The 26,159-nt window shown below is 40.8% G+C and overlaps 1 protein-coding gene across 1 annotated transcript; it reads left to right on the top strand.

Annotated features, from left to right (window-relative positions):
- Nucleotides 1-10,331: 10,331 nt before the first annotated feature.
- LOC124147784 (monocarboxylate transporter 12-like) lies at nt 10,332-21,652 on the top strand. Its single transcript, XM_046518541.2, has 5 exons — nt 10,332-10,824; nt 11,455-11,598; nt 12,223-13,011; nt 15,427-15,477; nt 18,496-21,652. Exons 1-5 carry the CDS (start codon nt 10,641-10,643, stop codon nt 18,657-18,659), a joined length of 1,332 nt encoding a protein of 443 aa, XP_046374497.2. The 5' UTR covers nt 10,332-10,640; the 3' UTR covers nt 18,660-21,652.
- The last annotated feature ends 4,507 nt before the right edge of the window (nt 21,653-26,159 follow it).

The raw sequence follows: 26,159 nt of genomic DNA, 5'->3' as shown, positions 1-26,159 counted from the left end.
GCCAATCACTCGATTGTCTGGTCCAGGCTTTACTACTTAAAGGCCGGCGCCACTTTGCTTGAATAGTGCTGAGTGCGGCAATAAAAAGAACACAGTGCGTTATGTTGTTGTATATATGAGTGGCACGATTACGAAGACTAAGAATTAGTCCAACATATGATGACCAGGATCCATGCGGTGTTTAATTGTAAATATAGTCAATACATGACAGACAGCATGTGATCATAAGGTTCAACAGGATGTTATAAATCTTTGTGTTTATCTCCATTTATTCGCATCAAGAAGGTAGACATGTCCGGCGACTATACACAAATCATATGAGCAAGCTGTGTGTTGACTTATAACACGTAGTTCGGGGGGCCGCCATCAGTTACACAGCTCTCTTTCCCCTTCTTGGGGCCCTCTCATATGTTGCCGGTAGAAGTTCACAATTCACTGTGGGGGCGCTTCTTTTTAGATGGATTCCACCGAAATACAGTTCCTGTTTTAATGCCTTTTCCTATAATGTAAGCAACAATGAGTGAGTGAGTGAGTATGGTTTTACGCCGCCTTTAGCAATATTCCAGCAATATCACGGCGGGGGACACCACAAATGGGCTTCACACATTGCACCCATGTCGGGAATCGAAACCGGGTCTTCGGCGTGACGATCGAACGCTTTAACCACTAGGCTACCCGACCGCCCCTGTAAGCAACAAATCTCCCCATAGTTACGAGCATGTTATAACTACCCCAGTGTCACTCCCCATGTGTTCCAAGCAAGAAGATAGACATGTCCTGCCACCATATACAAATCATATAAGCAAGCTGCGCTTTGACTACTTACACGTAGATAGGGAACCCGCCATCATTTACACACTTCGCTCTTTGAACCTACTCAGTAATATACATTTCTATGTGAGGGCGTATCTTCCAATTTTGATTTCGGCGAAATACATTTTAACTATATTAATGTTTTACCTATAATCTAAGCGACATAACTTTTTTTAAATTATAAGAATTCCCTAAAACAACAATTTTACAAAAGAACACAGACTATTTTACGATTCCGACTATGCCTTCAGCAGAGGATTTACCTGAGTCTATCTTTTTTGGAGTCTAAAAGGATTCCCAGAAATAACTTTTCGGGGTCCAAGGCTAGCGAATTGTGACAGGCTTCACTCGATTTCCAAGATTTATTGCTGTCAATTCATCGCACAAGTTCGGCCGTAATAGATAGAGATAGAAAAACATTTCCATAATCAGACGAAATCTCTGCAAGAGTACACTGCACAATTCCGACCATAGCATAAGTACATAGTATAGCCAGACGAATCGGCTGGTAGATGCATATTACAACGGCTGCAGAGATAAACTTGCTTAACAATAAACAATTAATGCTTTAAATAAAGAAAACAGGATAATTCACATGCTTAGATTACCTCAATCTTATTAAAATCAGATACAAGTTCTCGCTGTCGACGAGGACATCCCATTACAGGTCACGTCAGAACAACCTTTCGCGAACTATGACCTACCAATGAAATGACCAACAGGAAGTCGACGTCAGCCATTAAGAAAGCAGCTTTCTTAAGCTTTAGGTACCAGTTTCAAAATTGCGACTTCCATTCCAGACTATGCTTTTTAAAGTATTTTGAATCGGTCATACAGTCCGTAACAGTTGTTTTGTGTTAAACTTTAGAGGTTGCATGATTGGAAAACATATTCCGCCAACAATGTAACATAACAATATGAATATGTATTTTATATTATTTATTACGTGTTTGAATCCTTATCTATCGTGTAGTTGTCCGATTTTCGATCACGAACGTTAATACTACTAAATTTCGTTTATCCGACATACTCGTTAATCCGACATAATCATTTGCAACCATCGATGTCGGATTAACTGGACTTGACTGTATGTGTTTATAGGGTAACCATTAAAAAGTGATGATACCAGACCTTCTCGAAAAGTTGTGTGTATCCTGCCCCACCGGTGGCTCCCACTGGCACCCTTGACGTTTGTGTGTGTGTGTGTGTGTGTGTGTGTGTGTGTGTGTGTGTGTGTGTGTGTGTGTGTCCATCTAGAACAGAAAGGTCAGTAGTTACATGGGACATGCAATCAGCAAGTTTAAGGATTCAAACAGTCATCTTCTCTTGCGTCAAACAGAACTCGCATTCGGAATATTTCGCGTCAAATCTCAATTTGTGTGTGTACACATGGTTTCTGGTGAACTGCGTCCTACAACAAAATAGGAGGTCAATAAAATTTCACAAAATCGAAGAAAAATTGATAACTTAAATGAAAACCCATCGTATCAAAGCTTTTGGTAGTCATGGCTAATCCCCTTAAGTGTTATGTCACTGAAATAGGTTCAGATTTTGTACTTCTCATCTGGTAATATAGTTTCACTTTGGGTTAAAGGTCTCTTGTTTCTAGCTCACCTGAATGAAAGTCAAGAGAGTTTATGTGATTGTCACATAATTAATCCAACACGCATCCGTCGTAAACAGTCGAGTGAGTTTATGTGAGCCTGTTTGTCTGGCGTCTGGTGTCAATCACGCGCCCGTCGTAAACTTCTCATAAACCACTGAATCAATGAACTCGACGCTTGTTCCCACCAATGATAACACCTTATTTGTTCAAGTGGTCGAATCAGATTTTCAATACGAGTTAGGCCACGTCACCACGGGGGCATAGGCGCCGCGATTCGCTGTGTAGAGTTGCGTCCCTTGGACACGCCAGAAACCTATGATTGTGGGTTCGAATCCCGGTTCGCCCCGATTACGTTTTTAGGTTTGGCAGCAGCACCATACCCGTGCTCGTGGGTTTCACCGAAGTGGTAAACGTCAGAGACCTGCATCACTTCGGGCTTTCCTCCCACATTAAGCTGACACGCCGTGATATAACTGGAATACTGTTAAAAGCGGCGTTAAACCCAACTCACTCGCCCCACGGCACTACAGTCGACGCCTGTGCTGGTCGTAAGAGTTTACTATTGGATCGGGTGGTCAGGCTCTGTAATATCAGTTACTGGATTGTCAGGTTCAGACTCGATTATTTACAAAAAAAATATTGCTGAAACGAAAACAAACAATAAATAGCGGCACTATTAATGAATAGATCACAGTAAAATACTGTAATAACAGATGCAAATAAATAACGTTTTCCAGACAGGAAACATGTGTTGTGAAGAGGAGGATGATATATGATTGTTTTGCTGTAAGGTAGCATGTCCATTAAATAATCCCAGGCTGTTGGAATGCATCTAAACTGGGCGGTGTGATTAATGCAACACCTTGCGTCTAACAATCCTATGAACACTCACATGGATGCCTCCTAAACTTTGTGTAAATGAATAAACAGACATGTACATTATAAACATAGTTTTGATACAGCCGATCGATAACTTGAACAGCTATTCGTGTATATTTTCATTAAAATAGTACCGTATTTCATTGATTAAACGCCGGGTCTCGAAAAAGCGCCTAGGCCTCGAGTAAATGCTTGGTATTTTTTACACATGGAGTTCTCCCCATTATTATCTCTGCGATTATACGCCAGGGGTAAAGAGTGTTGGACAGAAATATACATATTTGAATAAATACGGCGCGTATGATTAAATAAGGATATATAGTTTAATATCTATAATTCACATATAGTTGATCTAATGTACATAAGCAAGCCACTGTGACCGTTCATGAGTGGACGGTCCCATTGTTCATATTGACCCGTGAAGATCCGGGGTAAAATAGGTCTAAACAGCCACAATGCTTGTCGTAAGAGGCGACTAACGGGATTGGGTGGTCAGGCACGCTGACTTGGTTGCTGCATGTCATCGCATCCCAGTTGCGTGGATCGATGCTCGTGATATCAATCACTGGATTGTCTGGTGCAGACACGAATATTTACAGACCGCCGTCATAGAGCTGGAATATTGCTAAGTGCGGCGTTAAACAAGAAACAAAAATCATGTGGCTTTTGCAACGGTTCTCTAAATATTAAACTGCCACAATGTAAATCTTCCTCAAACTCAGGGTCAAAACAGGAAACATCTTGTCGAATAAAAGTAGTCTCCATTGAATAGTGACGTTTTTCACTATGGACTTAACTATTGTTCTAAGCCACAGGGACCCGTGAAGATCCGGGGTAGAATAGGTCTCCAGCAACCCATGCTTGTCGTGAGAGGCGACTAAGGGGATCGGGTGGTCAGGCTCGCTGACTTTGGTGAAGAATGTCATCGATCCCAATTGCGTGGATCGATGCTCATGATATCAATCACTGGATGGTCTGGTCCAGACTCGATTATTTACAGACAGCCGTCATATAGCTTGAATATGACCGAGTGCGGTGTTAATCAACAAACCAAATCTAAGCCACAGGACACTTATTTACTGGATGCATTGGAAACGGAAAATCAAACGGAAAGACAACAGTTTATTTCACAAACGCAAAACTTATGGTTCATATCAACTTCTGTCACGCGTAAGAGTGTCCCATGAATCGGTTAGTCCGTCTGGTGCCATCGTGCCCCCAAGGGCACAATATATGATCACTGGATTGTCTGAAAACGCCATACCTAATAAACAGCAGGATACTAGACAATCATAAATAATTGAGGTGTTCTGTGTTCAGAATATTCACAGCACATGCACAAGACCGTGAGCCCACCAACAACCGCAACACATGATGAGAACCAGGCGATCGCTGTAGACCGCGAGAACAAAGGATTGTATCTGAGGAACTGCGGCATAAAGAACTGTGACTGCTCTGTGTCGGCGCGCCCTTGACCGAGGAGCTCATGTCCTTAAGGACAGTTTACTGACCACGCCCTGTCTCGCCTGACATATTGACGATTCCTGGTTTACAAAGGTTCACGTGAGTTTTCCCATGTTGTTTGTAAGTTGCTGCGACATTTTATTGGAGAGCTATATTAGCCGGTGGTAATATTTGAGAACTTGCAGTAGTGCGTGCTTATAATATCAAAGGTGATTATATCTTGAAACATTAGTTACTGCAGTATAAGTCTGTGATGAACATATATTTTCAAAGGCAACCGAGAACGATTATTCAAAGCAGCTTTGTGCTGTGCGATACATTATTTATCTGGACGCGCGATCGTGATGTGACTATAATATTTATTACAATGGTTCAATATCAATTTTAACCACGTCACTCGACGCTTTAAGTGGCGAATTCCCAACCAACATGGAATCTTCTGTCCACACAATGTGATCCAATGTAGGTACCTCGAGAATAATTCATCCACAACGCGCGTCTACATTCCCAAAGCATTGTCAATTGTCACTTCAGCAAAACGTGTTACATGTTATACAAATGTAGGTTTCATGTGTGTTAAGTTTCTTTCTGGTCTAACGCTCTCAGCGATATTCAAGCGACATGATCTGTAGATAATCGAGTCCAGGTCAGACAATCCAGTGATTCATTTAGCCATGATCATCGCCGTCGAGGTGTGATTACACGCGATCGACCAAGTCAAGGAGCCTATAAACATCGGATACATTTAGTCGCCGCTTATAACACGCATAGGTGCCTGCGGAATAATAGTCTTCTAATACAGGTACCTGTTGGTGTTTTCTGGCGAAGTTAAAAAATGTTTAATATAAAACTATTGTCAGAACCATGTTTTTTCATGACCATGTTTCTAGCCCAAATTAATATTCGAGACATACTATATTCGTCTTCTATTGTCGCTTTAACCACATAGTTGTTGTTTGTGCATGTTCAAGGCGAATACTTTATATAAGTTACATCCCTTGATGAAACTGAATCGGTACAAACCGAGTTGAGTTCAGGGAGTGTATAATTGCCCAAATAGCAACATTACAGAATATATCTCAGAATATACATTTATTCCATGAAGTCATTAAATGGAATAGGTCGTCTGGGTAATTGTGTGTAAAAATAAATTAATTACATGGCGACTGGGATAAGAAATGAATTTGCAACCACATGACACCGACCATGTTTGAAATGCTCTAAATTTGTGTCCCCCAAATAGGATTAATTGATTTTCAAAGATTTGTCTAGTCGGATTACAGTTGTGACAAATTCTGCTGTATCGGATCAAAATCGTAACAATGTCCTGTGTTGTCTGAACAGCGTCCTGTGGATTCGTGATGAACGGGCATGATTTGGAGAAATTGTTTATTGCCGTTTCTTGTCGATTGAGTCGAGATTGATTCCAGATCTTGCGAATATGTCCGGTCGCTGTCTGATCTCTGTCGGATCGCATTTAGGAGAATAGGGACGCTGTCGGGACAGATTCGTTCGTTTTATACCGAGTGGAAGACACAAATCGGATCAGATTCGGATGAGAACGGGAGAATCGGGACGAATTCGGCTGGAAACAGCTGAATCGGGATGCTTCCTGAACAATATCTGATTGTTGTCGTGATTAAATAAATGTTTTTACAATTTTGTGAATTTCCCGCCACGAATGACAGGATCTTGATAAAACTTTTGACAAATCGTAATCGGGAATGGTCCTATCAAGGACGGCAATAAAATCCTGAATGTGTGACTGAGCCCTTACAATTAATTTACGCCAATATTCAACTTTGATGTTATAATTTGCACTTGTTAAAACCAGCGCTAAAAAAGCATGATTAATTTAGCTTTAATGTGGAAAGAATAGTTTTCACAAACAAACTTGAAAACTCACGTCCCTGTCAACCTTTGACAGGCTTCGTCAATCAGGGATCACACCTCTGTGTTGTTACAGGTTAGAGCACATCTTATACTTCTTAAGAAGCTTCGTCATTTATCGAAGGCTAACAGTCAGGAAGTTAGTACGTATAAAATCGCTCCGATACGCTACTCGATTTTATATATTTTGTGACCTTTGTCCTTCTAACAGAACACCAAAAAATGAGAAACAATACTTAAAAAACCTCTTTGGTTACTGAGAATAATGTTCAACCTCCCATACCTTATCAAAATAGATTGGGGCGGTCGTAGCCTAGTGGTTAAAGCGTTCGCTCGTCACGCCGAAGACCCGGGTTCGATTCCCGACATGGGTACAATGTGTGAAGCCCATTTCTGGTGTCCCCCGCCGTGATATTGCTGGAATATTGCTAAAAGCGGCGTAAAACCATACTCACTCACTCACTCAAAATAGATTAGGTTACAACATTCAAGGCCTCAGTAAGGGATTCAGAATGTTTTATGGTAGATATATGGAGGACATTTCCAAATATGACGCAATAGGGGCCGATGCAGTTCCCTTGTTTCATATAGCAAATGTTATATTTGGTATAACATTTTGTACCTTGTTTGTTTGAGTGCCATCCAGGATTCGAACCCACACCCCCAGAGTGAGACACCTAATCGCCAGCACACAAAGTCAGCAATCTTACCCACTCAGCCACCGAAGCTTCCACATAAATGAAAGTCCGACAACTTGAAGCCGAGATGACGAATTGTGTGTACCCCTCTGACAAGTGTAAATTGGCACGGCTCCCTGGGCCGAAAGCTATGAACAAGCAATGCCATTTTAGTAAGTGGTCAAATGTTAGAAATGTTATATTTGGTATAACATTTTCTAGGTAAAGTACACATTCTTTGTGTGCTGTACACGGGGATGCATGTTACACACCAAATACCACCTTGTTGATATTGTAAATGTACATTTTGAAGATGTTGCTAGAACCTTTTCATGTGGAAACTAAAAGAAAAAACAAAAAAACAAACAAGTAACACTCCAAAACAAATTTTTTTAAACAAAAACATCTTTGATTATGACAATACCGGCTTCACTTATATTATACTTACATTGTATATCTAATTGTAACTGGCCCAATATTAATCAATTAAAGTAAAAATATAATAACACGATGGATTTATGATCGTGTGGAAATTTGTAAATGATCCTTTTAGAATAATAAAACAGGGGGTGCTGTCTAGTTAAATTCAATTTCAATGTTAGTAAACTATGGTTATAACGAACCAAAAGAGTTATATGCATATCTACAACATATATACTGCAAACGGTCGGGACAAATATACTGGATGCAATAAAAATAAAGTAAAATGTGATCAATATTTGTCTTCGATGTCATGGTCAGGACACTTGGCAAAAAACAGCCGCCAACCACCGACATTCCTATTGTCAGCACATTGTGGAAAACAATGATGTTTCGCGAACACCTGGTGTCGTCACGGTTTAATAGTGACGAATTCTCAAGATGGGGCACGGATGGCCCAGTCGTCAAAGACGCCGCGATTCGCTGAGCAGACTTGCGTCCCTTGCGCAAGCCAAAAACCTATGATTGTGGGTTTGAATCCAGGTTCGCCCTAATTATGTTTCTAGGTTTTTCAGCACCATACCCGTGCTCGTGGGTTTCACCGAAGTGGTAAACATCTGAGACGTGCATCACTTCGGGCTTTCCTCCCACACTAAGCTGACACGCCGTGATATAACTGGAATACTGTTAAAAGCGGCGTTAAACCCAACTCACTCACTCAGGATATAATCGGAATCGTACAATCAATTCATGTTTTGGACAGAGGTTTCAAATGAATATGGAAGGTAATTATCGCATTTATTTCAACATTAAACATGTATAAAAATGTAGGGGGAGAAGGGGGCTGGAATAGAAATAGTCTTGAAACCTCGTTACAATTGGAAATAATTAAAAGGTTGCCATTCTGAAAAAAGAGTCATGTATTCATATTCTTCCAATTATATACAACTATAAGAAACGTAATTATATGTTATGTCCTTTTACATTTTAGGCTTGATTTGAATTTTTCCCTTTACTCTTTAATTAGCTCTGTTAAATGCTAGACTGATGAAAATAAATTGTGGAATGCACATTACTCCTCATTTATGGATTGATTGTGTATTTTGTTCGGTTTATTGAGGTTTGAATCGAAAAACCGATGTGCAAACTTTTGTAAGATTCCGCTACGCGGATTCATATAGTTTGCATTTCAAAACAGTCAAAAATGACGAGATTGAAAAACATTCCAGGTGTAGGAATACATACTGTGGCGTGACATTAATCAGGTGATTGTTTAGTTTATGCACATATCTTGACACGCCTACAAAGTCAGTAGCCAATCAACGGAGAATAGAATCAACACAAAGTTCATTGGACCTGTCGATCAAGGTAAGAGGCGAGAAGCACTGCAACAGTCAGACTGTAACGAACCGGAACAGATATGTCCGGGAGAAGGCGGCTGTTTCAAATGACATGGTCTGTTGTCGCCAGATTCGAACATTAATTCCCTGAGAACGGGAAGACACAGTTGGATAAATGCTAGTTAGAAATGAAGCCCGAAAACATGAAAGTTGTGGAACTGAGGCGAGCTGGAATAAAGGCGAGCGAGCCTGCACGTTTGCTGTTTCATTCCTTCTCGGCCTTCGGTCCCAAAGGGTTGTTTGGACAAGAATATGCATGAGTTTCGCTATATGTCCTATGCATGACGATACACGTGAGCGGAGAGGGAATTCCCTCGACTGTAATTGTGGGATTCCCCGACATTCCGCAGTAATAAAAGTAGTCCGCTTCGGTGGGCGTGGCTTAATATTTTTACATTCATAGGGTAATGAATGCAATAACACGTGACCAATACAGCTAATCAAAATGTTGGAATTTCAATGAACACAACGAAAATTTAATTATAATGACATAAACAATTGTTCAAATAATAGTGTTTTTTGTACGTCAGTATTACTAATCAGAATTATATCAAATTTCACAGAATGTTTGAACATCGTATTTCCAAGAGCCACAACAATGAAACTTCTGAATGATTATGATTATATATTCTGATCAGATATTCAATGTTATTCCATCACCGGTGCGTGGTGAGAAAAAAATCGTATTATTTATTGTATACCTGTACAGGAGATATGTTCAGTAAAGCTATGTACACACGCCAATAACGTTAAAGATGGCCGCAGTACCCACAGTGGTTGACATTTCAATAACAGATGTAGTAGTATAGGTAATGGGGGTTCTGGACCACTGTTCACCATCAGCTGTTGCATTTCCGTATCATTTATTGCTACAGGTATCACAAGTATTAAATAATTAAGTACCTCCAAGCCCTGAAGCATGTTCAGCGCGCTACACCCTTTGTGTTAATATTAAACTGACAAATAGATTGAATGTATATGGTGATGTATGTCCTGCTTTTGTTGCACTGTGTATACAGATACCGTATTCGACGTAATAAGCGCCCACATTTGCAAAGATATTGGCTAGTGAACACTCCCGAATAGCACCCCTTCCAATTGATCAATGTACACAAGACTTATTTATTCGCGTATTATACGCATTCGTGTGTTATATTCACCCTTAATTATGGGCAATTAATTTTTTTAAATAGTATCTATCTGTCGTACATGAACATTTCAGGTTGTCCCCATAAACCATGAAACTTATCTTTCAACTCTGTTTTTTTCCACCAAAATATTATTCTTATAAGAACCCCTTATTTCTAATTTTGAGAGCGCCCTGGGCGCTTATTACGTCGAATACGGTACATTCTATTTCCGACGTCATTTGAATATTGTTCAGTGGGGCGTTAAGCAGAAGCAACAGCTTATAATAGTCCAACTTCCAGCAAAATCATATCTACAAATGTTTTAATGTTTAAGATATTTAGCCCTTCATGAAGCAGTATTATGGAATTTGACGGAGTGTATTCCTACGTTGTGCTGGCTGCCTCCTTTGTGGTAATGATGATCGGCCCCAGTCTCACCTACGCCACTGGCGTATTCCACGTCGCCATGTTGGAGGAGTTCCAGGAGGACCTGGTTCTTACTACCTGGGTAGGATCGACCTTCGGCTGCATGTTCGCCCTGTCAGGTGAGGCGTAGAGTGAGTGAGTGAGTGAGTGAGTGAGTGAGTGAGTGAGTGAGTGGAAGGGTGGGTGGGTTGGTGGGTGAATGAGTGAGTGAGTGAGTAAGTAGTGAGCCCAGATCTTTCCTCCATTGAACACGTCTGTGACGACGTGTGCGTCAACGTAAGCGTCTGCATTTGGCCAGGCGCCACACGAGGACTGCGGAATGTACATGCCTCTCTCAAATCACCATGGCGAGACCATTGTAAGCAGTATGCCTCGTCGATCGAATGTATGTTTGACAAATTGTGGCGGCATTACGCACTACTGATCCAAAATCATAACGTGAAACTTCATATCTTATAATTATGGTCGTTGGCGGTAGTAAAATCTACTGTCATACTTCATCCCCGGTAGTAATCTTTTTCAAATACGTTCATTTTATCATACAACTATATGTATTATTAGAAACTAATTTCACTTACAATTTTGGAAATTTAAGTTATTTCCTAGCACCCCCTACTTTTTGAAAGAGTATATACACAACGATGACCTAAGTGAGCCAACGAACTTTGTGATTTACCATCGTATGTTATGGAAACGCATTACAGGGATGTTATAAGAAAAAATGACTAAATGTTCCTCTTCTACTTCAGGACCTGTAGCCAGCTTCATAATCAACGTGTTTGACTGTAGAACGTGTGTGGTGATGTCTGGATTCGTGATGATGATTGGTCTTGCGACCAGCTGTCTGGTGACGGACATTAAATCGTTATTCATAACATTTGCCCTCGTAGCAGGTACGTATCGAATGGTCCATACAATGGTCTTTTATGGTCTTCATCGAGATAGGATAAAAACATATCCTAAAGTGAGTGAGTGAGTATGGTTTTACGCCGCTTTTAGCAATATTCCAGCAATATCACGGCGGGGGACACCAGAAATGGGCTTCACACATTGTACCCATGTCGGGAATCGAACCCGGGTCTTCGGCGTGACGATCGAACGCTTTAACCACTAGGCTACCCGACCGCTTCTATCCTAAAGTAGCCCAACTGACATTAAGTACTAATGCGGCGGTTCTGCAAATTTTAAAAGACCTATATTTACAATTTACAGTATTATTGTTTACTCTCCCGTTACTCTCCAGTTACAGTAAACTACGGTTATAACGAACTCGAGGGGACCACTAATTTTAGTTCGTAATAACTGTAGTTCGTTATAAGCATACATACAGCATATCTACAACAAATGGTCGGGACTAAAAACTAAGTTCGTTATAAGCGTGTTCGTTAAAAACGTACTTTACTATACAGCATTTGTGATGTAATGATGCACAGTTAAAGCGTGTCCGACTTACTAGCACATTCACTAGTATTCATGCCTCTAAACTGAAAGTATGTGTTTGTAAACATCATTTTCAGGTTTGGGCACGGGTCTGGCAGGAACTGGAACAGTAGTCATTCTTGGATACTACTTTCCGAAACACGCAGTCGTCGCTTCAAGTATTTGCTTCACCGGAGCAGGATTCGGAATATTTGTTCTCCCAGCACTGGTTCAGTTTCTCCTTGAGAAATACGGATTTCATGGAGCCTATCTTATAACAGGAGGAATAACATTTCACGCCTGTGCTGCCGGCATGCTGATGCGTCCTGCTGGCACTGAGGTGAACAGACAAAGAAATGCACTTGGCGGTCAAACACTTAGACAAAAGATTACGCTTCCAATGTGGGGAAACTTTACGAGGATTGTCAGTGTCATTCAAAATGTATCATTTCTACTTTATACAGTCAGTATATTGTGTTTTTCGCTCGGTGTCTCAACACAATACCAATTTGTTCCAAATTTCTTTGTGACACATGGATCTTCACAACAGGAAGCATCGTTTGTGTTATCAATGTCCGGCATTGGTGGTATTCTCTCTCGTATTCTCACTGGATTTGCCGCGAATGATGAGAACATTGGAAGTTGCACTATGCATTCTTCTGTCAATGGCATCATGGCTATATTCTCACTCCTTATAACGCTTTTCGAATCAGGGACACACCTCAACATGATATATGGCTTTATTCTCGGACTGTATACGGGAGGTGTGTGGGTCCTTATGACCCCTTTGACACTTGACCTACTTGACCTGCAGGACTTTGCAACAGGTGTAGGGGTTGTTCGGTTTGCTTGTGGCACTGGCTTCTTGGTGGGTTCTCCCATTGCAGGTACGTATTGGCGCAAATGAGTGAGTGAGTTGGGTTTAACGCCGCTTTTAACAGTATTCCAGTTATATCGCGGCGTGTCAGCTTAATGTGGAAGGAAAGCCCGAAGTGATGCAGGTTTCAGACATTTACCACTTCGGTGAAACCCACGAGCAAGGGTATGGTGCTGACAAACCTAGAAACATAATCGGGCCGAACCGGGATTCGAACCCAGAATCATAGGTTTCTGGCGTGCCGAAGGGACGCAACTCTGCACAGCGAATCGCCACCCGTGCCCCCGGCGCAAAGGAAGAACATTTAATTCGATATTTAGCCTACATCATTCAACTCTCTATTCAACTTACTGTTTTAATTTCCTTTGAAAAAACATAGTATTGCATGGCAATGGCAAACGTCTCTCGCCTAACAATACCATTAGGAATATTTTGCTATGACAAAAATATGCATACCAACATTGTTTTTTTCTTAAATAATAATGTTTACCAGTACATAGTAAATTGTGAACGTTGACACATTGCTCAAATGAATGTAGATAAACTACGAAATTAAACACATTTTCATTGCTGTGCCAAATGCCAAGGCCAATATATAGGTGTTACACTAAGGGAATGGGCCCGTGAAGATCCGGTGTAGAATAAGTCTTCAGCAACCCATGCTTGCCGTAAAAGGCAACTATGCTTGTCTTTAGAGGCGACTAATGGGATCGGGTGGTCAGGCTCGCTGACTTGTTTGATGCATGTCATCGAGCCCAATTGCGTGAATCGATGCTCATAATGTCAATCACTGGATTGTCTGGTCCAGACTCGATTATTTAGACCGCCGCCATATAGCTGTAATATTGCTGAGTGCGGCGTTAAACAACAAACAAACCAACAAAACTAAGGAAATGATTTGTAAGTAGGATACGTCAACGCCAAAGACTAACCAGTCTCGATTATGAACCGAAACATATTCCACTGGGTGTAAAAGGCAAGATGGTGGTGAAACTTATAGGTATGGATCATTGTAAATCAGTTATGACAGCAAGTGTTCGCGAAAAGGGAAGCATTTCCTGCTGCACCAGTAGTCGACAGCCACACAGCTGGAAAATAGCTGAGAGCGGCGTAAGACAACAAGCAAAGAAAAGAAAAGGAAACAAGAGGGGATTAGAATTGATGACAAGCAAAGGACACGCTCGCAAGAGATCGTATTGTAACACATGAGCCTTAGACCTTACCAGTTGTTTTACCAAACCCTGATTTGATTTCATTCCGCAGGAAGTATATGTGTACTTCTGGCACATTTTGTGCGATAGCTTGAAGCTATTACGGTAGGTCAATGATACCTTCTAATATACACATTATGCGCATACATTTAGTGTTAAATGATGACTTTGTTAAAATGAAAATTCTTTCGGTGCATACATTTTAAGCTTTTGAGGCACAATCGAGCTTGATCGTACAACTGTTGCTGAAATATTGTTTACTCAGAGTTACATCATTCAATGGCTTTGTAAAGCTTTCAAAATGTGTTATGGTAGATTTGTGGGGGACATTACCATATTGGGCCATCAGTGACAACAGTGATGACCACTGCAATTTCCTATTTTGCCTTGTGACACATGTTCCCGTGTTTTTATCAGGTGAACAATTGACAATTTGCATGTGTTTGTAGTTGTCTAGCTTTCGACCATGGGAGCCGTGCCAATTTACACTTGTCAGAGGGGTACACAAAGTACGTGATCTAGACTACCAATTGTCGGCTTTCATTTTTGCAGAAGCCTTGGTGGCTGCTAGACTTTATGTGCCAGCGATTAGGTGCCTCACAATCTGGCAGTGTGGGTTCGAAACCCGGACGGGACTCAAGCCAAAAATGTACATAAACCTGTACTTTACTATGAAAGTGTTATCCCAAATATAACATTTGTTACCTTAATCACTGGACTGTCTGGTCCAGACTCGATTGTTTATGGACGGAGGATTTTTTTTGATGTGGTGTTACGCAACAAACAAACCACTTAATTATTGTTTGAAGGACAAGTGTGTTTTATTGGTGGGTTCTACCAGTTGGGCCACGCATCCGTGCCCGTTTCTAGAACAGGTGGCGTTATCGCTGAGTTTCAGTGAACCGTTCACAAAATTTTCATTGCCTTTTCCGACAATGCAGATAATCGGGATTGATAATAATCTCGATCGATGACGTTTTGAATTTACACATTTATGTACACATATTTAAATATTTCATTATATGACAAGATCTATCATTCGCTGTACAACAGCCTTCAGAACCGGTAGGGAATATTACACTTTTTTATCCTTTCAAAACAAATGACTTTCAAGAATATAAGCTGATTATGCTACCTTATCTTACACATTTTAAAAGCAAACACTATACAATAATGGCATCCTTCTTATAATCTGAATTGATGTTTCCTTGTAGGGGCCATAGTTAAAGGATGTGGTCAGTATTACAGTGCATTTCTGTTTTCAGGTAGGTCATATTTTTCATGTTTATTCCTTCTGTTTTACACATATAACATATTTATGTTCCCATATCTAATTATACAGAAATATATATCATTCGCTGAAACGCCACCCTTACCAAATATTAAAAACCCCGAACCTAAAAAGTATTGAATGTGCTGCTTCGTTTAATTATAATGAATTTCAAGTTAGAAAATAATCTTATCACTACACGTGTTCGTATAACCATTTTGTATTTATGAATTAAATAGCTTTCGGTTTGACATAATACGCAAGGGTTAGAATAATACATTACTCATTTTTATCACACTTTAATTTGGTATTACTCTTGTTTGTCTCATTTTGGATGTTCTTGCTTCTTGAAGCTGACATAAAAAACTGGAATGTCTTTCAACACACTCATCCACGCATCTTATAGTGGCCATCCGTAACAGTGAGTGAGTGAGTTGGGTTTAACGCCGCTTTTAACAGTATTCCAGTTATATCACGGCGTGTCAGCTTAATGTGAGAGGAAAGCCCGAAGTGATGCAGGTCTCAGATGTTTTCCACTTCGGTGAAACCCACGAGCACGGGTATGGTGCTGACAAACCTAGAAACATAATCGGGGCGAACCGGGATTCGAATCCACAATCATAGGTTTTTGGCGTGCCCAAGGGACGCAACTCTGCACAGCGAGGTGAATATGTGCACACTCGAAGAGGGATGCAGGAGAGAGATTTTATTCAAAGAATAGTTCATTTAGGAAAATGTCCGCAATGAACAGTTTGTTGGCAGCGTTAATAACCGAATAGTTTGTTTTGTGGAAATTACCCAAACGTCAGAAATGTTGTGTGAAAATGAATAGACTTATAGGCGCTCAGTAAATAAATAGTTTGTTGGTTACAGGTGAGGTGAAATGGGGTTTCACGTCGCGCCCGAGATTAGTGCACTTACATAGCGACGTGTGTGTGTGTGTGTGTGTGTGTGTGTGTGTGTGTGTGTGTGTGTGTGTGAGTGAGTGAGTGAGTGAGTGAGTGTGTGTGTGTGTGAGAGTGTGTGTGTGTGTGTGTAGGTGAGTGAGTGAGTGAGTGGGTGAGTGAGTGAGTGAGTGAGTATGTGTGTGAGTGTGCGTGAGAGTGTGTGTGTGAGTGAGTGTGTGTGTGTGTGTGTGTGTGTGTGTGTGTGTGTGTGTGTGTGTGTCCAGCTGCTTGTACTAATCTGGACTGATGCCGATTTATAGTGCTAGCACACTGAGATACCACGCCACAGTTTAATGCCGAACTCAAAACAGGGTAACAACAAGCACAATCTTTTAACGTCTTTTGGTATGACGCGGCAGAGTATCGAACCCCGGAACTTCCGCTCTCCGGGCGGACGCTCTACCTCAAGACCACGGTGGCGGTCTTGTTGTTCATACATATAGCTGAAAAAATATACTAGCCACATAAAGAAACTGTGCACGGAGAAAATATATTCTGGATTGAAATACAACACAGCAAGAACGAAATGATGCAGACGCTGTAGCAGCTGAATGATCGGACCATAAGAAAATGTCAACGGGACCTGAACAACATCTGTTACGATGACGTCAGAAGATCAAAATGGAGTAGGGGGGTCATACGACAAAGTCACAAAGTCAATAACGGGTATGACACCCCTGTGCGTGAATCACAGCAGTGCATCGGCGACGCATGGAGTCCACCAAATGGGCATGGAAGGCCTGGGGAATGGCCTGCCATATCCTTCTCAAATCAAGTCACGGACGTTATCTGGAGGATGTGGAAGACGACGCAGACGGCGCTCCATTTCATCCCACACATGCTCTATTGGGGAGAGATCTGGAGAAACTGCAGGCCACGGCAGTAACATGACATTGTTATGGTGAAGGAAATCCATTGCGACCCTAGCCGTGTGAGGACGAGCGTTGTCCTGTTGAAATGTCAATCCCGGGCCATGACGTTGCAGGAAAGGAATGACCAAAGGCCTCAGAATCTGATCTCTGTAGCTTACACCGGTGAGATTGCCCTGAACAACCGCCAAAGGGGTTCGGTGCCGTGCTGTTATCCCACCCAAAATCATCACAGAGCCACCTCCAAAACGATTCCTCTCCACAAGACAGTTGCGTGCATAACGTTCTCCCAAAAGCCGGTAGACACGTTGGCGCCCGTCACTGTGGGATACGTTTAACCTCGATTCATCTGTAAAGACAACATTTCTCCACCATATTCGAGGCTGGCGAACATGATTTCGACACCATCTTAGACGGTTGACTCGATGACGGTGTGTCAGGATGGGACGTATGGCAGGACGTCGTGGTCGAATCCCGTACTGACGTAAACGATTCCTGACAGTGTTGGGATGGATACGGCGCAGTCCAGGAATTGTCTTGGACGTCGTTACTGCCGTTTGGAACCTGTGTCGGAGATGTGTAACTCGAATCCATCTGTCCTGTCTTGGCGTCGTTACTCGGGGACGTCCTGAACGTGGGTGGTCGGCAACGTCATTTGTGTTCTGATAACGCCTCACCAATGCCGATATCGTGTTACGATGGCATTGGAAATGTGTTGCCACCTGTTTTGCCTCATTCCCGCTTGGATCATTCCAATGGCTTCATGACGCTGTGCAGCTGTCAATCTTGGCATGATTTGCTTGTGATATGATTGTGTCTGCACCTGAGAAGTTTTGAATTTTTGAATGACCACAGATCATGCTTTCCAAAGTGACAGCGAATTTTGAGTTGCACATGCTGTGTACAGCTGCACAGGAAGCACGTGCAGTAACACATTGCACGTCCATAGGCCCCCATCAATGACGTCATATCGCATGGCACGTGCATTAGCGTTTGAATGTCTCCAATAATTTCTGTGTTCAAACCTATATTTCATATATGGACGGTGTGCCCTTATATCTATATTTTCTCCGTGCACAGTTTCTTAATGTGGCTAGTATAGATCATTCTCACCCAGCCACCCTCACACCCATCCCTGCCCCATCAACTAGTTACATTATACGCACTGCTGCTGAGTTGATAGTTTCTTTTTTTCAGGTGCAATGTTCTTCTTGGCTTCTGTATTCGGGTTTCTGTCAACTTTAAAAACAAAGGCATCGGTACCATCAAACGATGCTCATCTTAGTATGGTATCTAACTGTGAAAATGCTACTGGTGTGTCAGTTCGAGAAGCTCTCGTTGTGGCTTCGGGATCAACTTGAAATGCCCAAGGACATGATATTGAATTAGTGAAGATGGAAACGTACGCACAAACTGCAAAACAGTGTTATGTCCATGTTGCCATGAGTAAGTAAAGAGAAAGAGAAAGTAAAGTCTGTATGTTGTTGAAGACAGACTCTTACTCCTAGTGGCACGAAGCGTCATGGACAACATCACAGCAGGCTTACGTGAGACATGGACATCCAAGTGTGAGTGATAAGACTCGCCTCATGAACATGAGTGGACAATACTAGAAGATTGATAATACATCTACGCCACAAAACCCTCTCATATGACCTTTGTCACTCCCCCGGGAAATAAAAAAATCTCTCATCCAAATATTTTAGATAATTTAGAACTGGTTATGCGGAAGTATAAAATATTGTGAAACGATGTTATAATTGTATTGCACTGTTTCCGTTGAGATTCAGTAGAAGTGCATAGCATTGTATTTTGACCATGGTTAGTTGTCCGGAATGTAGAACTATCTAATGTAAGCAGTGGTGTGGAAGTTACTATATTTAGATGCTTTTCGGGTCAAAAGAATCTGGAACTTCAAGAATGGACTTTTTAGAACCTTCTGGAAGGTATTTAGACTATATAAGTGAGCAAACGCATGCCTCTATCACCACACATTACATCACGACCAGCGGTTGTGTGAAGATCACGTTTTGACCCTAGGCCTTTGTTTGGAAGCTTGACAACTGTTGCTGATTGATAAGTAAGTATTATTATCACTGACGTTTTGCTATCACCACTGCTATTACATTGAAATACTGCCATTGATATTTGTACTGCCTCTATATTGTGTACTGCAAATGTAATTTACATTTTGCTGGAGTTTGTATTGATTTCTTAAGCTAATTAATTTTGTAGTCCACTTGTTGATATTACACTTCTTTGTTGTTTGTTCGTTCGTTGATACTGAATTCTTAACGAATATGTTCATGGTTTAATTATTGTCTTGATTTGGAAGTCGACAAACTGAACTGTGGTCTTTCTTCTGACGAATATGACATCGTATTTTTTTGGTAATCACATTTATCATATAACTAAAGCATTTATCCATGACGTAATCTTATGACATAAAAACATGTATGCCATACCCCAATGACATAAGCATGCAACTTAGATAAGCAAATTAGATAAACGGAAGTGGGACTTTTTTCGCCGGTGCACGTGAGTAGGTGTTTGCAAGCAACGTGGATACCTTTGATGTTGGAGACAATGTTTTCATAGATCAAAGGGGAAGTGCTACAGTGATATCCGTGTTGATAAATGGTTATTACAGGTCACAGGTTGACAGTACCGAATTTGAATTTTCGATGATGACGGCAGATTATCAAAAATTCCCTGTGACCAACGTTTCATCATCGAAACAACACCGCCGACCACGGTGAAGCAGATGCCCAAGGTAGATTTGTGGCTGTTGAGGACGGCATGAACGATGATGTGATCCTAGACAATCGAAAAAAACCCACAGCCAATAAAACTTTGTACGATTTGAAACTGTTTGATAACTTTTTAAAAGTCCGAAATGAAATTCGCCAAATGCATGAAATCCCCCCAAATGAACAAGACACATTTCTATGCAAGTTTTTCATTAGTGTTCGAAAGTCAAATGGGGAAAATTATGAACCAAACAGTCTCACGGGTTTTCAGAGCAGCACTAAAACGAAGGGAGTATATATGGCCATAAACTCACGTCATCTTTAGACTTTTTCACGATCACGGGAAGAATTAAAGGAGAGAAAAAATTAACTAAAGAAAGAAGGGCGTGGCAACCAAGGAGAGCCGACCCGATTGGTGATGAAGAGATCGAGTCCTTGTGGCAGTCCGGATCCATTGGAATTAGTAACCCAATGAGCATAATAAACTGTCTATGGCTCCACAACACAATTCATTTCGGGCTAAGAGGTGTCAATGATCACTACAACATGTGTTGGGGGGACCTCACTTCGCATGTTGATGGAGACGATCAAGAATATCTTGAACTGTCCATGAGACAAGAAAAGAATAGGTTCGGTGAGAAACCTCGTGATTTTCGCGAAGTAAGGCCCAAAATGTGGTCTAATGTTGCTGATCCCTCTAGGTTCCCTGTGTAGGTGTATAAGTTGTATGCCTCCACGCGTTCACTGGACTTGTGTCGCGATGACGATCCCTTTTACATCGGCACACACACTTTAGGCATGCCAAAACCTGAAACACGAAACACTCCTTCCCACACTGTGACATTCCAGCTTGTTGGTGAAACCCTCGTAATGCAATGCGGACCCTCGCGTTATGTCCAAATCGCCAGTAGAGAACACAGTCAGCGGTCTCAAATTATAAATGTTTCTGGTGGTGTCAACGCTATGTTTTCTGGCAACATTACATAACGATTAATCTGGTTAAACCCCCATCCCGGTTCCAGCAAAAGACGCCGGATTGTCATTGAAAGTGGTAGTGACACCGACTAAAGCATACTCTCACCTCTCCTCCGCGGGACATTCTTCAACTGAGAGAGCAGTTAGATTCGAAAGCTATATATAAGTAAAATTACAATATTTAATCACATTACACAGAATCGTTGTTGTTGCCGTTATTAAAGTTTCAATTATTCTGCAAACGTCTGTTCAAGTATTTTGTTTAAAATAATCCGAGAAACATTTTTGCTCAGCGAAGGAATATGCCATGAAGGAGTTAAGACGTTGTTTATTTTGGTTCACAGTAACTTCACACGACAATGGAACATATGTATCACTACAAACGTTCATTACGTAAGATTTCAACAAGTTGCTGTTAAGTTAATGCATTTATTCCTTAAACGGGAAACAAAAATGTGAAAATAATAATAGAATTATCATGAGTGTTATTAAACCATTTCTGTGCAACTACACTTTCTAAGCAATACATTCATTATGAACCTGTTATACTAGTATTCTGGATCTCATGAAAGTATCAATAAACGCATATACATTGAATAAACATAATTATTACCCGTATGGGCGAAAATATGCAGTGTAATATCTTTTTGATATTTGCACTGTGTGCAATTAGTGATTCTCGAAGCTGATTGGTCAGTTGAACAAAGATTAATTTTCATTGGACAACGGGACTATTTTTTCTCTTATCCCTTTCATTACCAAATCCACCCAATTCATTCACATATTTTACGTGCTACAATCTCATTGATTCGATATTTCGACCTGATGAACCTTTTTGGAAACTTGTCTTCTTTATCAATGCGAGGTAGTGTATGCTGTGTAAATCAGACAGAAATATAACTGCAATAATATGATCTTTATAGTTTTTTAAAAGAACTATATTTTTCACGTGTAACAGTTGACGGCGACAGTTATTTTTCCTTAAAACGTCTTTAATATGATTTTGGGTAATAAATAGAATAACCCACTCGGTACGAATGATTACGGAAAATATATCAATCGTGAAATTAATGTTTTCAGTTCAGTCAGAAATAGCCAGGGTAGTTAACGTATGCCTGTAAATAACTAGCAGTCAAGACATTCATTGGGGCCGATTTATTATCTGTGAACAATCACCATGGATCATGATATTTAAATATGAGGAAACTTGCATTGCTGTGACGCTGTCTGGTGACCGGTGACAGTACTCGCGCTCGACAACAAACTGCAGAATGCATGCATTAGGAGGCGGTTCTGATCAGGTAGGTTAACTTACAATACTTTCTCCAGTAACATGACGGATTTGAAAAAAGCAATTTGTCTGTTTGTATTACCCACAGTGTCCACTTTCCTATGTTGTAGTTTCGTTGATTGACGTGGTTGCATGACCTTTATGTGACCGACAGGTGACTCATGAATGTAAGATTAGTATTTCGGGATTACACTGGATTTGCTTTTACGTACCGAATAAGGATACCGTAAAAAGTTTTGGTTCATTCGGTTTAAATAATTCGCTTATGTATGCTGAATTCAATAGTTTTAAATATCTATACAGTAGACGTGTGTACAAATATTCTCGTAGAAAGCTTCAATGTTACGATAGCGTTGTTTGCGATTACTATTGTCTGTATTTTCTATATTATCGGTATCGACACAACTCGATGAGTCGCATTTTAAACAGTTTCACCGATGATTGTACCTTAAACGATGATATCGTACACTCTTGGTATTGGAATAAAAACGTTAAAAATATATATGCTACTAATTTGTTGTTTTTTCGGATATTCAAGCCACCTAGGTTAAACAGCTGATAATAAGTATGACATGTTCGTATAATAGCTCCTGTCAACGGGTCGGTCAGACGTATAGAATGTAGTGTCACAATCAGAAATCTGTCACTAGATGAACGTGAAATGGACAACTCCAGTGTGACCTGTCAGTTGGTGAACCGTCTGATTCGTGATGGGCTGAAACTTACAGATGTACGTGCAGTTCGTGCAGAGCGAAAACGCAGGAGTGACAACAAACCAGGCGTGGTCATTGCTAAACTTGAAACGACGGAACAGAAACATAAACTCCTGAAGGCGAAGAAATGCCTGAAGAGCAGTAAGGACTTGTATATTGACAGTGCTATGTCGCAGGAAGATCTCATCGAGCGGTCGAACCTTCAGGCGGTCATCAAAGAGATTGGGGTGGACAAGAAGCTGATATTCCAGGGTAGGAGGCTGGTGAATATCCGAGAATAGGACAGATTGCGGCTCGGGCTATGGAACAGTTGTGGGTGGTCGTTAAATGACTCTGTAAATAAACAGTTTAGGGAATCTGTGCTGGAGAAAAGTAACTGCGATGTGTTCGGGGTCTGTGAAACTTTCTTAAAGGATCAGAATAGTATCTCTGTGAAAGGATATTCCTGGTTTGGTAAAAACAGAGGCCAGTGCGACCCTAGGGCGAAACGGGGCTCGGGAGGAGTCGGTGCCTTTTTTAAAAATTCACTTTTACAATGTTTTAATGTGCACATTTTAGATGATGATACGGATGATATTATCTGGTTTACACTATCGCATAAGTCTGTGAAAGATTTTATTTTGGTGTTGTGTGTGTGTTATTTACCACCCACTGGTTCATCCAGGCTAAGCGATGCTGAAAGTGTTTTCGAAACATTGCTTGAAAAGTATTATTTGTATCAAAATGAAGGTTTCACAATTATTTGCGGGGACTTTAATGCACGGGTGGGGTCAGAAAGAGACTATATAGCCGGGGTAGACGAGGTGCCCGACAGAGATGTCATAGACCATACCGATAATTCTCATGGTTCTCTTTTTTTAGATTTTCTCATTAACTGCAATCTATGTATGTTAAATGGCCGTATTGGAAATCGTGACTATGCATATGTTAAAAATGGATGTTCGATCGTAGACTATATTGTGACCTCACATGAGAACTTACCTTTGTTTACTGATTTTAATGTCACGAGAATGACACGCTTTGTTGACGCCTCGTCTGTCCCTGATGTCATCCCTGATCACTCTGTTATTACTTGTGATGTGAGGATTCCTAGTGAGGTCAGTAGTCCTCGGTGTGATGAACATTTACCTGATTACTATAGCCGTAAGAGATATAAACAAAGTGGGATTGATGACAATCTTTTTGACGATACGAGTACAACACTTTTCTCTGATACTATCCGTAGAATTGAGTTTAATTTATCGGTACAACAAGATGTTAATGCTGCATATGAGGAGTTCTTAACTTGTTTATATTCTGAGCTAGACAGTAAAGCTGGCACGTATGAAAATAAAACGAAAACGTCTAACAAGAAATCCGTCCGTAAACCTTATTGGTGTGCAGAGCTTCAGTCTGCCTTGGACCTAGTAGTTGACAGTGAACGTCTATGGCTTAGATGTAAGAATGTCTCTCAGAAACGGGCATTAAAACACGTCTTTGTCTCTAATCGTAAATCTTTTGATAAGCTGCATAGAAAATTCAAACGCTCCTTTCAGTTAGAACGTCAGCAGCGACTGTTGCATAAATACAAAGATAGTAATAGAAGAGATTTTTGGAAACTTATTGGTAAGATTGGCTTAGCTTCCGATCGGGATTCTGTCATTCCATGGGAGATAATCCAGGGAGACACGGTTGTCACCGATAAGTCGCGGGTTTTAGATGCATGGAAATGTGAGTATAGCTCGTTGTTTAACGCTGATCCAGTGGGTGTATTTGATGAATCTTTCTATGATCAGATCAAGGACGAGTTAAGCAACATGGTTGTTGACCCCCCTCAGGTAGATGTAGATGTAAACAGTCTGCAGGCCCCTATATCACGCGATGAGGTAGTACGCTCTGTTAGCCGCTCTAAGTGTGGTAAGACCGTAGGCTGTGACCATATACCTGCAGAGGCACTTAAGAATGAGACTTGTGTTGACATTCTGCACCGGATATTTACTTACTGCTTCGAGAATAATGTTTGTCCAGATATTTGGCATGAAAGTATAATAACGCCTATTAAGAAACCGGGTAATTACCCCAGAGATCCCCTTGGCTATCGTTGTATATCACTACTTTCCATTTCCTGTAAGATATATTCAGATATACTAAACTCTCGTTTCACAAGTTGGCTAGAAGATAATGACATATTGTCTGAGGAGCAAAATGGATTTCGAAGTAAGCGTAATACTATTGAGCACATATACACTTTGTTTTCAGTAATTAATAACAGGAAATCTTCAAAGTCCTCTACATTTGTCTGTTATATTGATGCCATGAAGGCCTTTGACCGTGTTAATCGAGACTGCTTATGGTACAAACTGATGAAGTTAGGAATTAATGGTAAATTTTATTCTGCTGTAAAGTCTTTATATGACAACAGTGTATCCCGTGTATCGGTAAATGATCGGCTTACTGAAGGGTTTGATATACAGAGTGGTGTCAGGCAGGGATGTGTCTTGTCCCCATCACTATTCTCAGTATTCAATAATGACCTTGCCCATGAGATAAACAATCTAAAATGCGGTGTAGACGTTGGTGGTAGTCTTCTCAGTCTTTTGATGTATGCTGATGACATAGCATTAATTGCGCCAAATGAACATTCATTACAATCAATGCTTCACTGTGTTGCTGATTGGTGTAAGAGATGGCGAATTCAACTTAATACCAGCAAAACTAAAGTAGTACATTATCGGCCACTATCTGTGAAACGAACATCATTTGAGTTTCAGTGTGGCAATGACAACATTGACATATGCTCATCATACAAATATCTTGGTTTATGGCTAGAAGAACACTTAAATTTGAATTCTACAGCCAAAGAAATCGCCAAATCCGCGAGTAGAGCTCTGGGTGTAATTATAAGTAAATTTAAACTATTTGGAGGAATGCCATATGACGTATATAATACGCTATTCAATAATCTTGTTCAACCAATTTTATCATATGGCTCAGTTATTTTTGGTAATCGAGAATTCAGTTGTATAAACGCAGTTCCAAATAAAGCTTGTCGTTTCTTTCTCGGGGTGGGTAAATATACTCCAAATTTAGCTGTCCGGGGCGAGATGGGTTGGCATGCTCAGCTTACTAAACAGAAAATAGAAGTTTTCCGAT

Source organism: Haliotis rufescens, unplaced genomic scaffold (assembly GCF_023055435.1).
Source record: "Haliotis rufescens isolate VD_foot unplaced genomic scaffold, xgHalRufe1.0.p SCAF_9, whole genome shotgun sequence".
Classification (NCBI taxonomy): Eukaryota; Metazoa; Mollusca; class Gastropoda; order Lepetellida; family Haliotidae; genus Haliotis; species Haliotis rufescens.
The sequence above is the reverse complement of the archived record's forward strand: the minus strand, read 5'-3'. Positions and strand labels throughout refer to the sequence as shown.